The sequence below is a fragment of the Ceratotherium simum genome, chromosome 28 (assembly GCF_057802395.1).
Source record: "Ceratotherium simum simum isolate JZ-2026a chromosome 28, ASM5780239v1, whole genome shotgun sequence".
Lineage (NCBI taxonomy): Eukaryota > Metazoa > Chordata > Mammalia > Perissodactyla > Rhinocerotidae > Ceratotherium > Ceratotherium simum.
In genome coordinates, this window is record NC_141927.1 from 14,505,836 (window position 1) to 14,520,643 (window position 14,808).

General features: G+C 37.6%; 1 protein-coding gene across 4 annotated transcripts in view; it reads left to right on the plus strand.

Annotated features, from left to right (window-relative positions):
- TENM3 (teneurin transmembrane protein 3) overlaps positions 1-14,808 on the plus strand; it is a 597,691-nt gene that overhangs the window by 433,863 nt on the left and 149,020 nt on the right. For all 4 annotated transcript variants that reach the window (XM_014786234.2, XM_004428722.3, XM_014786235.2 and 1 more), the window contains one exon: positions 6,287-6,525. In XM_014786234.2, coding sequence (XP_014641720.1) covers positions 6,287-6,525 — 239 coding nt within the window. The remainder of the gene's footprint in view (positions 1-6,286; positions 6,526-14,808) is intronic.

Genomic DNA, 14,808 nt, shown 5'->3' on the forward strand with positions numbered 1-14,808 from the left:
AACTACTGCTATGTAGGAACTTTCTAAGCCCTGAAAATACTTAGAGGTGAATAAGACTTCATGGACTTTACATTCCAGTGAGAGAAGACAGACAATAGATTTGTGCAGTGGATACGTCATTCTTACTCCTCAACTTAGTATGCTGGATAGACAACTTTATTTTTTTATATTTCTGTCTATATTTTATTTGAAACCCTCATTCGTAGAAACTTTCCTCAGGTGATTTGGGTCTTTCCCTCTCCTCCCCCTACCCGCTTCTGCGATGATACTGTGAGCACGGCAGGGAACATCTGGGCTTGAGTCTTCTCCACGAAGACGTTGAGCTTTCATACTGTCTATCCCTTCACTATTACTCGCCATGTTGCTGCTGAGATAGCCTGCATTTCTGTGTGTGTGGCCCCTTCAGGTCCAGTAGCACACTCTAGCATTTCTTTGCCACCTTTGAAGCTGTGGAAGTAATTCTGCTTCTCACAGATGATGCTGAGGCGCAGGAATCTCAGGGAGGCTCTTTCTAACTGCATCACCTGGACACTCCATGCAGCAGTTTTCTCTTTGGGATCCTGTTACCTCTGCAGGTCTCTGCCTGAGATTCAAGGCACAGATTTCTCTACCTTCAGGTCCCCTGATATACTACGTAGTCTCTTTTTCTCCAGGACCCCACCAGGGGAGCCAGGAGCAGGGCCCCTGTCTCTGAGGCACAGTGAATCTTCTGCCCTCATCCATTCCCATCCATTTCCCTCTTCCTCACCCTTAATAAGAAAATTGTCTAGTCTAAGGGGAATCTTTATCTCCTATATTCTATTTCATTCAAACATTTGGCTATATCCCAAATCTTCTCTGTTTCTACTTTTCCCTCGGAGGTTCTTCATGGTACTTAAGACTAAGGCAAGAGAATCAGCCTTTGGCCATGGGCCTACATATTGGTTGATATTCAAATGCTGCTGGTTCCTGTGTGCACAGTTTCATCAGGTAGCTCTCTGCTATTTCTGTACCTTCAAGTACCCTTAAGCTTGGCATGAAAGTAGCAGAGAGAGCCTCAGACGTCTTTAGAGACTTGCTCCCTCCCCAGGGGGCTGCCTGCAAAGCAGAGGACAGGCTTCTCTCACTGGGTCCTATTGAATCCTCTGCTCTCATCAGCTCCCCTCTGGTTCTCTTCCTGCTCCCAGCCTGAAGATATTCTTCTAGTCTGGAGGAAACTCCTTTTTATCTCACACCATACTTCTCCTAAAAGTTATGGTTCTACCCCAGTCCACTCCATTTCACCCAGTAGACTGGGCTTTGGGAAACCAGCAAGACACTCTGGCTATTTCTACTTCTCATCTTGTCTCATCTCTCCTGGAGGCAATGCAATAAAGCGGCTGCTAGAATTGAGAGAGTTGAGGCGGAGCAAAGACAAAAAGGGGAAAATTTTCAGGAGGAAAAAGCACACTTGAAATAGTATTTAAAAAATTTTACCCACCACACAAGTAAACAAATAAACAAGAACTGATTGTTATAAGCGCTTTGAAGAAACTGAGCGTGGTGATACGATGGAGAGTAAAAGGACCAGGGCTTTAGTAGGATCTTCCTCCAGGTACATCTGTCTGTCCAGTCTTCCATCTACCTTCTCCAAGAGGAGTGGATATGCATCCTTCCGAATGCTTTTTTTAATCCTTGCCAGTGGCGTTGAAGAAATAGTCTGTTACTATGGGCTGTGAGCCTCTTGCTCCCTCTTCGTGTATCATCCTAAAAAAAGTGAGAATCTAGATCAGGGAATCAACTGCAGCTCACAGGCCAAATCCAGCTTGTCACCTGTTTTTGCGATGATCATGAGCTGAGAATGGTTTTAACGTCTTTAAGTGATTGAAAAAAAATTAAAAGAAGAATAATATTTCATGACATGAGAAAATTATATGAAATTAAAATTTCAATGTCCATAAAGTTTTATTTCAATCAGTCACTCTCCACGTTTGTGTGTTGTCTATGGCTGCTGTCATGATGTAACAGCAGAGTTGAGATGGTGTGGCCAGAAAAGCCTAAAATATTTACTCTCTGGTCCTTTAAAGAAGAAGGTAGCTTGCACCTGGTCTAAGTGATCAGGTTACTCCTTGACAGGATATAGTCCATCTTCTCATCCAGAGTACATGCCAGAGTGTGGATCGCCAATATCAAATTTGTAAACCAGGAAATTCATTTTGTACACGTTGGTTTTGAGGGGGTTACATTTTGAATTGGGATTAAAAGTCTTCAAATGATAATTTTTGGTCTTTTGGAATATAGATTCCAATAAATGAATTTGGGAGGGAAAATAGCTCGTGCTTATTGAGCACTATGTAGTAATATACTAACATAAACATATATGTTACTTCATTTAATCCTCATAAAATGCCTGTATAATAGGTATTATTAGCCCCATTTTACGGATGATAAAACCAAGACAGAAAATTTGAGCATTTTACCTAACATCATCCAGCTAATTATAGGTGAAGCCTGGATTTGAACCCAGACAGTCTGGGCCCACATTCTTTTTTTTTTTCTTTCCTTTTTTTTTCTGAATTGTAAGTTTATTATATGAAAGTTTTACAAAGGTATACAAATTAAGTGGCATTTAATTTGTTAAAAAGAATGCAATTATATTGAATTGGATATGCTCCAGAAATTCTAGGCTACCTGCAGTAGCCTTAGGTTATAAACGCAAATATATTTCATTATAATTTTGTTCTACAGTCAGTGCGGTGTGCATAAATAAACTGAGTAAAGCTAGATTATGTGATAAACATCAGTTTCAATCAGTGGCACCTGAGGTTCTATATCCTATTAGAATCTATTGCTTTATTAGTTCTATTTTTTTTGTTTTTTTGAGGCAGCATTGGTTTATAACATTATATAAATTTCAGGTGTACATCATTATATTTTGATTTCTGTGGTGTAGACTACATTGTGTTCACCACCCAAAGACTAATTACCATCCGTCATCACACACATGTACCCTATCACCCCTTTCGCCCTCCTCCTTTCCCTCTTCCCCTCTGGTAACCACTAATCTAGTCTCTGTGTCTATGTGTGTGTTTGTTGTTGTTGTTATCCTCCACTTCTGAGTGAAATCATATGGTATTTGACTTTCTCCATGTGACTTATTTTGCTTAGCCTAACATCCTCAAGGTCCATCCATGTTGTCACAAATGGCAAGATTTCATCCTTTTATGGCTGAGTAGTATTCCATTGTGTATATATATACCGCATCTTCTTTATTTATTCGTCCATTGATGGGCACTTAGGTTCTTTCCAAGTCTTGGCTGTTACGAATAATGCTGCAGTGAACATAGGGGTGCAAATATATTTTCTACTTAGTGTTTTCCTGTTCTTTAGATAAATACCCTGGAGTGGAATAGCTGGATCATATGATAGTTCTATTCATAATTTTTTGAGTAATCTCTATGCTGTTTTCCCTAGTGGCTGCACCAGTTTGCACTCCCACCAGCAGTGTATGAGAGTTTCCTTCTCTCCACATCCTCTCCAACACTTGTTATTTCTTGTCTTGTTAATTATAGCCATTCTGACAGGTGTGAGGTGATATCTCATTGTAGTTTTGATTTGCATTTCCCTAATAATTAGTGATGTTGAACATCTTTTCATGTGCCTGTTGGCCATCTGTGTATCTCCTTTGGAAAAATGTCTGTTCACATCCTTTGCCCATTTTTTAATTGAGTTATTTGTATTTTTTTGTTGTTGAGTTGTATGAGTTCTTTATATATTTTGGATATTAACCCTTTATCAGATATGTGATTTGCAACCATCTTCTCCCAATTGTTAGGTTGTCTTTTCGTTTTGTTGATGGTTTCCTTTGATGTGCAGAAGCTTTTTAGTTTGATGTGGTCCCATTTGTTTATTTTTTCTTTTGTTTCCCTTGCCTAGTGAGACATGTTTTTCAAAAAGATGCTGCTAAGATTGATGTCAAAGAGTGTACTGCCTATGTTTTCTTCTAGAATTTTTATGGTTTCAGGTCTTACATTCAAGTCTTCAATCCATTTTGAGTTAATTTTTATATATGGTGTAAGATAAGATGGTCTACTTTCTTAATAACCATGCTGAATATGAATATGGTAGTAGGTGCTAAAAATGCTGCTTCCAACGTACCACTTAATTCAGACTATAAACTTTTAAATTTGCTTTATAAAGTAGTTCCAAGGGGAAAAATGGATTCACAATTAGTTGCTAGTATAATTTATAGAAGTAGTAACTTACTGTTTGCATCTGTTCTAATTTCGTGGTTGACAAAGCATTTTTAGATACTTTAATTGATTTAAAACTCTGTGAGATAAGTGAATCATTAGCTCCGTTTTACAGATGAAAAAACAAAAAAAACAAAAACCAGAGGCTTACTAGGATCACGTAACTGGGAAATGATAGACCAGGGACTTAACCTGAGATCTTATTTCTAATCCTGAATTCCTTCCACTATACCTGTGTTAGGCCAACTTTCATGACTTTGCCGTGTCTGTACACCAGCTACATTATCATTCACTTAGTAATTCTCTGGAAACGGACTCTTTGTAACTTACATACCTGGTTAGGTATGAGTTGGATTCCTCTTTTATTTATCAAATACTTACGTTGTGCTTACTATATTCCAAGTACTTTATAGTAAATATTAACTCATTTAAGAGTCCTAACAACCTCTAAGAGGTAAATAGTATTACTGTCCCCATTTTACAAGTTAAGAAACCAAAACACAGAGAGAAGTTAAGGAACTTGCCCAAGGACACATACCTAGTAAGTAATAGAGCAGGATCTCAACCTCGGCAATCTAGTTTTCAAGTTCTGTCCTTTTAACCCTTTAACTTATTTGATATATTAATCTGTTTTCTAATGCACATTAAAATAAGTACCTCAGTATTAAAATTAAAAATATTCAGGGGCTGGCCCCGTGGCGTAGCAGTTAAGTGCACGCGCTCTGCTGCTGGCACCCCCGGCGCGCACCGACGCACCGCTTGTCAGGCCATGCTGTGGTGGCATCCCATATAAAGTGGAGGAAGATGGGCACGGATGTTAGCCCAGGGCCAGTCTTCCTCAGCAAAAAGAGGAGGATTGGCAGATGTTAGCTCAGGGCTGATCTTCCTCTCACACACACACACACACACACACACACACACAAACAACAAAACATTCAGCTGTGTGCCATCTAAAATCATCTTGTGTAAAGACTGTGCTGTACTATGGTGGAATATTCTAGAATACCTACAACCTCATGAGTATGGTAGAGGGAGCACCTTCTGTTGACTTCATTGAACATGTTATTAGGAAACATAATCATACATGTTAAGACACATGCTGAATACACTATAAATTACCAGCATAGTGTGAAATGTAAACCATGAAAAACATGGCACTTTTTTAAAAACTGGGGGACTTTTATTGTTAATAGGAATCTTAAAATTAGCCATCTTTCCTAAAACTTCCTTATACAGCACTCTTGTCATCTGATCATTGAATTTCTGTTTAAAAATTTTTGAAGTAAGGCAGCATACAACTTTTAGAGGCAGCTTGCTCCCCTGTTGTACGGCTCAGTTGTTAGGGAATCTTTCTATATTTGATCTAAACCCTGCTTCACTGACCCTTTCATTTATTGAGGTTGGTTTTAGAAAGTGTGCTGTGATTCCTTCCTTTCTCTCCCCTCCAGCAGATTTGCCTTCCTGGTTATGTTTGACAGAAGCTAGAAATAAAATTAGTTTGCATCCCTTGAGAACTGACCAACTGCCTGTGGCCAAGCTTGATGGTACTCATTAATGGGGGAGCAGGCTAGGATTAGAATGTTTCCACGGGCATCCAGAAGATAAATCAGTCTGCAGACCATCAACGTGGTCATGCATACTTGTGTTTATATGAGAACGTATTCTCACATAGCAATAAGTTCACATGTAGCTATAAAGTACCAGGATTCATTTTATTAAGTGGAATGTGAAGATGTTCTTGAGGCATTTCATGAAGGAAAGTTCCAGAATGGTTTTGTGCCAGAAATGGTATGATTAGAGTAACTTTATAGTCTCTCAAGATATCTACTTGAAGGGACAGTAATCCTTCGTGTGCGTAAATACTGCTATAGACGTTACAAATCAACCTTTTTCATCAGAGTCATTTTTATGAGTTGGGTTTTTTTCATTAAAGTATTTCCTTAATTTCTAATTGTTTTTTAATTATATGAGGTAAAGGAGGGAGACAGAAAGAGAGGAGAGCTAATGCATAGCTGTCTCTGTCTCTCACATTTTAACATATTTGCATCTTATAATCATATTCTCCTGTTCCACAGGCATTTCCTATTCAAAACAGGAACAGGGACGACGCCACTGTTCAGTACTGCAACCCCAGGATACACAATGGCATCTGGCTCTGTTTATTCGCCGCCTACTCGGCCACTACCTAGAAACACCCTATCAAGAAGTGCTTTTAAATTCAAGAAGTCTTCAAAGTACTGTAGCTGGAAATGTACTGCCCTGTGTGCTGTAGGAGTCTCAGTGCTCCTGGCAATACTCCTCTCATATTTTATAGGTAAGAACAAGTTTTCAGAATTATTTTGTCTGTAAGTTAGGATGTTATGTTGTTGTCTTGTTGGTTTCATCTATTTATTTGGTCAAGAAGTATATTATGAGTTATATTTTCTGGGGGAGGGGTTGTAATAATACGTTATAAATCACAGAGTATTTTAAGTAATTTTCAGCAAATTTAGATAAATAGAGAAGCTGCATTTTCCTAAAGAATGGCACAGGGGGTGTAGTATTTAAGTTCGTTTGCTCCGCTGCTGTGGCCTGGGATTCGCAGGTTTGGATCCCAGGCGCGGACCTAAGCATCGCTCATCAAGCCATGCTGTGGTGGTGTCCCAAATACAAAATAGACGAAGATGGGCACAGATGTTAGCTCAGGGCTAATCGTCCTCAGCAAAAAGAGGAAGATGGACAATGGATGTTAGCTCAGGGCCAATCTTCCTCACCAAAAAAGAAAAAAGGAATGAGACATAGTCTTGGACACAGACCATAGTGTACTTTTGTGCTTCACTTGTCCCTCGTGAGACATGGGTAACTCTATGACATGTCTGTGTAGAATAATTCATTCACTTGCAGGAATGAACACTATACAGGAACCTCCTTCAGTGCATAGTCAATAGGGAGCTCTCTGCTGCTGGTGATATTACATGTCTTTCAGCTAACTCAGCTATCTAAATGTAAAACTCATCACTCAGGACCATCATCTTGCACTCAGGAACACTCTCCAGAGAACTGTGCATCCATAAAACAATGAATGGATTATATACTTGTTCATATATGTGGATTTTTCAGCTTTTCTGATGTAGTATTGATCATGTTTTCGTTTAATAGTAACCCAAATGATGGAAGCTGCTAATAGAAGTTGTAAATTTTCCTTTTATTTAACTGTTTCGTAACATATATGAGCATTCAAACTATTGGAGATTGCTTTTTAAAATGTCCGAAATGACCACATCCGATTTTAATCTGCTTCTAAGTGTAGGGGAAGGCCTACCACATCGAAATGCTAATGGTGTCCACTGACATAAATCATAGGCTATATGGTTTCTCCAACAAGAACAACACCCAGTGATGCATCCTCAAGTTTACAAAGCGATTTGTGATGCGCCGTGAAATTCTTTAACTGAGTAAGAGTATTCGAGAGCTGTATATACAATGATGTGATGCTTTTGCAGTGAGCCAGTTTCCGTCGTTAGCTACAATATGCCTTAGTTATAAATTATGTACTTTGGAAAGGGAAATAACCATTTCAAGTTACAACATTTAAGAGAAAAATAGAATTTTAGAGCGTGAAGGAACTTTAGAGATAATTGAGGCAGGAATGGCAACTGGGTGGCATATTATGTACTACTAGTATTTCCAATTCTTTGAGCACGGCAGACATCACTAATGAATCAGGATACTCTTTGCCACTGAACCTGACTACAGCCTCGTTATCCTCGTTACATGCTTTACTCAGCACCTAGTCTAGCCACTGTCATCAGAGACGAAAGCAAGATGAAGCTGTTCTGTCATTTTTCCATCTAAGTTAACTGCTTCCTTGTAAAAATGGTCAAACCACCTACCAAAAGGGTTGTCACCTGGCCAAGATCAGACACTAATGAAACAACGCTATGCTGTCTCTGTTTTTCTTTTTTTTTTTTGTGGGGAAGATCAGCCCTGAGCTAACATCCGTGCTAATCCTCCTCTTTTTGCTGAGGAAGACCGGCTCTGAGCTAGCATCTATTGCCAATCCTCCTCCTTTTTCCCCCCAAAGCCCCAGTAGATAGTTGTGTGTCATAGCTGCACATCCTTCTAGTTGCTGTGTGTGGGACGCAGCCTCAGCATGGCCGGAGAAGCGGTGCGTCGGTGCGCACCCGGGATCCGAACCTGGGCCGCCAGTAGCGGAACGCGCGCACTTAACCGCTAAGCCACGGGGCCGGCCCTATGCTGTCTCTTAACACTCAAGGTAAATGAGGAATATCACCACAACAAGAATCAGGATTCAGACACAGATTTCTAGTATTCAGCCAGAAAATATCCAGCCATTAAGAGAATCTCTTCTAGTTAGCTGTATAAATTATTTGTATCTGTCAGCAGTGTGCTGCAAAGAGTTTTAAATGGTTCTGAAATGCACCAGTCATAAATGGGATGTAATAAATAAAGTATATGTATTTGTAGGGGATGTTTTTTACTAGAGTACATGTCAAAGAGGTAGATAAACACTGTGCAGGGCTGGAATTCAGTGTCTGTGTTTTGATATGTTGTTGGGTGTCTATTCTGATTAGAACTGCCTGTGTCCTACTGGTTGTTAAATATTTCAGATATCAGCTCTGATACCATTTTGTTTTATTTACACTGTATGACTAGCAGGACAAATAGCATTTTCATGTGAGATTAGATCACTATTATTTGTGACTTGCCCTCTTTTCAAGGATCCATTAGTGAATATAATTGAGGATCAGACTTCTAAGTAAAAACTCAAAATGTTCCTTTTTTTTTTTCAAGTTACCTGTTTTTATTAAAATAGTTAGCATCCTGCTTTATTCCTACTAGTACCACTGTCATAACTTCTCCCTTTGACTTTATCTTTTTCAAATTACGTAAGTAATAAACTCATGTACTCTTGTCAGTTCAAGAGATATTTGTGGAACTTTTCTTACGATCTAGTTATTGTGCTAGAAGTTAAGGCGACACAAACCAAGTGTTATCTGGTAAAAATTACTTTTGTCATCCAAGAATTATCTCATAATTTTATTGCTTTCATTAAGCACAGAGATACTTAGAATTTTCACTGGTCTTCCTGTGCTTAAATGACTAACAGATTAATGCAATGATTTATTTGTTTAAATCAGGTAAGGAATTTCATTTCTCCATCAGTTAGCATGATAAATCTTTTCAGACTGAAAAGATTGAAGACTGAAGATACTGCTTTTACCCTTGAAAAAGAGAAGAGGGCACTTCTCTCAGGGAAGGTTGTCCTTTTCTATTGACTGTGCTGTAAAGCAGAGAGGGAGAAGGGGACACTTGCCTGTCCAGCTAGATCAGTCTGATAAACCCCAGAATCAATGGGGAGACCAATGTCATCATCAGATTGACCTCACCACCTTTAACAAAAGTGCAGCCATCCTTAAACTTTTTTTTCCATTTCCTTAGAGGTCCCCTTCTCTCGTATTAACTGTCAATATGAAGCCAAGGCTTTAAGAAACAAGTAAAATAAAAAGCTTGAGGAATTATTTCTATCCTGGGATTTTCTTTCTCACCTTCCACAAGGTCATGAGAAGTTGTGAGAGTGTAGCATTAACATGTCTCTTCTCTAAGATAAAGTTATCACAGGGTAATCAAGGTGAATAACTTCTGAAAGGGAGGGAGGGGGGCTGACAAACTTTGCTGTTTGTATTTCCTATTCATATATAAATTACAGAGAATAAAGAAAGGCCAAAAAAAAAAAAAAGTGAAAATTAATTCCCATAAGTCACTGTTAACTTTTTGCATAGATGACCACTGTTAACTTTTTGGTGTGTACCCTTCCAGATGTTTCCCCATGCATATATATACCTAGAGTTCCATATTTTTAAATACATTTTATACCAGGCTCTCTCACTTATCATTCATTAAACATCACAATTGTATGACATCATAGTGGCTATTTTTAATTAACCTGTTCCCAAAATGCAGTGACTGTTTTCTTATGCATGTAAGTGTGCGTGTGTGTTCAGTTGATCAAATTTTTGATCGAAATAAATTCTTTGAAAGAAATTTGCTGTGCTAAAGGGTAGACATGTTTCAAATTGTGCAAACCATGGCCAAATTACCCTTAGTTTACACAACTACCCGAGTTACTTATTATCAATATTTTTAACCCCTGCGAATCTCTTAGGTAAAAACATTTTATTGTTGTTTTCATTTATTACTAGTAGTGCTGAATATCTTTTCGTATACTTATTGACCATTTGTATTTCTTTTTGTGTGAATAGCCTAGTTTCCCCCCATTTTTCTACTGGGGCTTTTCTCCTTTTCTTTTTTTTTTTTTTTTTTTGATTTGCAAGTGTTTCTTTATTAAGGATATGAATCATTAGTCATATATGTTATATATTTTTCCAATTTAATATTAACTTTGTTCACAATTGTTTTGCCATATACCATATAGAATTTTTTAAATAATCAAATTTATCAATTTTTACAGTAATTTCTGATTTTTGTGGTATACCTATAGAGTCTTTATTTACTCTAAGTATTATTTTTTAAAATTTACTTAAATTTTCTTCTGGTACTGTTGTGGTTTTCAGTAACCATTTTTAGGTCCACATTTTTCTGGATACTCTGATAAATGTTAGAGGATCAAATTAGCTCTTCATTCTAGAAACTCATAGTCAAGTGATAAAGACATGTATGCAAACACTTTTAATAGCACATACTTTCACAGCAGCTTGATCCATATGAGCAAAAAATAGAGAAGAAGAGAAGGAAAATACCTATCTCTGGCTGAAGATGTTGGGGAAAGACTTGATCTAGCAGATGATGCTTGCAAGATGAAGAGTTCAGTTCACTAGGTTTGATGCCAAATGGCTAGTGGGAGATCACCTTGAGAAGAGGTCATCCAAGGCAGGGAAAGTAAGAATCATGAAATATCTACAGCAGTGCATGTGGAGCGTTGTTCATAGTGTGCCAGACACTGTGTTCAAAGCTGTGTATGAATTATCTCAGAATTTTCACAACTCTATGAGTTATTATCTCCATTCAACAAATAGGAATCTATCACTTAGAGAAACAACTTGCCTAAAGTGAGACAGCCAGTAAATGATGGAGGCTGTCCTGGAAACTATCAAGGACCCCATCACACTATACTGCCTCTCATTAGGTTTTTTGAAGAACTGAAAATAGGAAAGAAATTGAAGAAATTAAAGCATAGCAATGAAAAAGAATCACATTTATGTTTTTAGAAGATTGCTTTAGTGGCATTCCAGGACATGTACTATGAAGAAATCAAGTCCAGCCTTGTGCTTTTCAAACTTTAATGTGCCTAAGGAATCACGTGGGGATCTTATTAAAATGCATGTTCTGATTCAGCAGATCTGAAGTGAGAACCGAGAGTCTGTGTTTCAAACAGGCTCCCAGGTGATGCTGCTGTGGTCCACGTTGAGTAGCAAGGCTAGAGGCTAGTGCTGTCAAATGTTATGTTTGATGATAGAAACGTCTGTCTGCACTGTCCAATTCAGTAGCCACTGGACACATGTGGCTGTTGAGCCCTTAAAATGAGGCCAGTGCAACTAAGGAACTCGAGTTTAAATTTTCTTATTGTTAGTTAATTTAATCTCAGACAGCCACACGTGGCTAGTAGCTACCATTTGGACAGTACGAGTATAGAGAACCTGTTAGAAAACTAGTCTGAGTGGGAGATCATGAGGCCCTGTAGGGATAGAGGAGTGAGCCGAACTGAGAAACTATAGCTGATACATAATAGAATAAGTGTGCCATGATTTGTCATATCCCAGTTCTTAAAAATCAAGTGTCAAATGCCATGTACATACGGCCGCTTCTTTTCAGCAGAGTCACAGTATGCTTTGCTTTAGATTGCTGAGCTCCCAATTAAAATCCATCTCTAATGCATTAATCTTTAAGTTGGTGTGTCTTAACACAATGGAAAGTCTACTGATTCCTAAATGCAAATGTTAAGTTTGATAATAATAGTTAGCGATACAGACCTATCAAAAAATACCTGTCCCACTTTTTCTGGGCCCTCATTTCTTCTTTTTTCTGTTCTAAAATGAGAACATTATAAAGATGGGCAGTAGCCAACAGTTGTTCACCAAAGAGTGAATAAAAAAGAGAGTCTGTTGGTTACCGTTGCTTCTGCTTCTGTGCACAGTTATGGAATGAGTAGGAGTCCTGATTATTGTTCTTTTCTCACAGAAGGCTCTTTTTCCTGGATGGGAGATAACCTGAAACTTTGATGTTGTACACACTGAAAAATTCCTGGAAATCTTATCATAAAGCATGAATATTATTGAAACATTATTAAATACAAATCAAAATAAATGTTGGAATTATTATGTTAACACCAGTTAGAATTGCCACCAAGTCAAGTCAAACTTCAAATAAGACCATTATGGACGTGTAACCTCATTAACATTTCTATATACTGCTAGGCAGAGTCTGAAAATTCAAATAATTTCCCATGTAGAGTAGCACCTTAAAAGTATTTGCACATCCTCTTTAAATTTAAGGAAAACTAGAGAAAACAAAAATCTTATCAAATTATATTATGCTAACACGTTTTCTCAATTTTTAGCCCGTTTTATCCCAAGCAATAATTCATTTGACAACAGTTTTTTTAATAACAGCTTTATTGAGATATAATTCACGTATCAGACAGTTCACCCTTTTAAAGTGTACAATTCAGTGGTGTTTAGTATATTCATACAGTTTTGCAGCCATCACCACAATCAATTTTAGAACAGTTCCATCGCCTCCTCAAAAGAACCCTGTATCCTTTAAAAGTCTCTTCCCATTTCCCTCCAAACCCTCCGTAATTTTTTTTCAACAACAATCTGAACTTTTAAGGGACTGGTTTGTTAACTCATTTCCCAATGACAAGAAATAACTCAGCATTGTTTTTCTTATGAACTCATGACCTATGCTGCTCGCCGAAGAACTACTTGCATTTTCAATATTCCTTTTCATTTAAAAAGATACATATGTAGTTATTTATTTCCTTTGAACAGCTGCTACCAACTGCTTCCTAAAATAGACGTTATCATATGTCTGCTAAAAAGGCTGTTGAACAACATCAGCATTCCCTAGATCTAGCAAAACATAACCTGTCGATTCCAGGTTTGTTGCAGTTATGATTCCACAGCAGTTATCTGTCCTACTTCTGTGTCTATTTGCATTTTATGAACATTTTTACCTCTCTGTGTACCTTGAAATTGATTATGGTGCTAGCTCTATGTATATGCATCTCAGGGTCAGAAGGAAAAATGTGCCAGCCTTTTATGCTTCATGAAAAATCAACCATTTAAATATATATGGCAAAATAAAATGTGTTGTGACATTCTTTTTCCTTTTTGGACATGTCTTTGTAATAAAAATGCTGTTTTATTAGGTTATAGAACACAGCCAGGCAATGAATTACGCACCATTTTTCACTACGGCTTCTTCCCTTAACTCCTAGTTGCATTACATTCAGAAAATGCATTTTGTCTGAGATGGAATGGTAGCATTTTAATACTAATGTGATTTCATCATGTGGTAGAAAAAATATATTGCCTATATTTTAGAGGATTGAAAATTGTAAGCTAAAAATTTGAAATCAATATATCAATAATTTATTTTATCCTTGGGTACATGAAATTAAGGACATATTTAAACCTTATTCAATGGTGAATGAAGGCTCAGAATAAAATAGTTTACCTCTAGGAGAGGAGGAAAATAGTAATATGTGATAAAGCATATTACTGCAGTACTCTGAATCTGTAAATTCAAAAAGGAGAAAATCTACTAAGGTAGATTCTAGGTAGTTGTATTTTTTTTCTTATTAAGGACAGTGCTTTGTATGGGTAAAATTGTGCTTTCATATATATATATCCATACTCCTCCAGCACCCACAGAAATTTTGGCCATCTTGTCGTGTTGGTACTCTGTCCTGACTTTCGATATGAACTCTATTAATTTGTAGAAAATATTAGTTTTCTATCATATAGAAACCTTGAAAAGACTGAGAGGTCGCTTAAAATTCAGTTCATTCTGTAGCCAACTCTGTATAATCATATCAGTGACTTCTAAATTGAACCTAAAGTGGGAAAAAGTTATATATTTACACTCAACTTTTTTGACATTATAATTTCTGCTGCTTTTTATTAGCACAACATAAAAATGTTTCGTTTTGAGTTTATCCTAATATTTATTACTATACATAAAAAAGAAATCACTACCAAATTCAAGAAATTATGCAAATATAGGAAGCATGCTCTTCCTCTCCTCCCCCAAAATAATTTATTCTACCCTTAGCTTGATGTGAGGTCAGCTAAAGTAAATAATATATGAGAAATACTATATTTAAACAGACTGTTTTTACCGTTCAAATATAAGGATCTCTCTGACTTGAAAAACGTTCAAGGAGGGCAGCAATAAGAAATAGCCTTGGGCCAGCCCTGTGGCTTGGTGGTTAAGTGCGCGCACTGCGATGCTGGTGACCCGGGTTCGGATCCCGGGTGCGCATCGAGGCACCACTTCTCCGTTCATCCTGAGGCCGAGTCCCACATACAGCAACTAGAAGGATGTGCAGCTACGACACACAACTATCCACTGG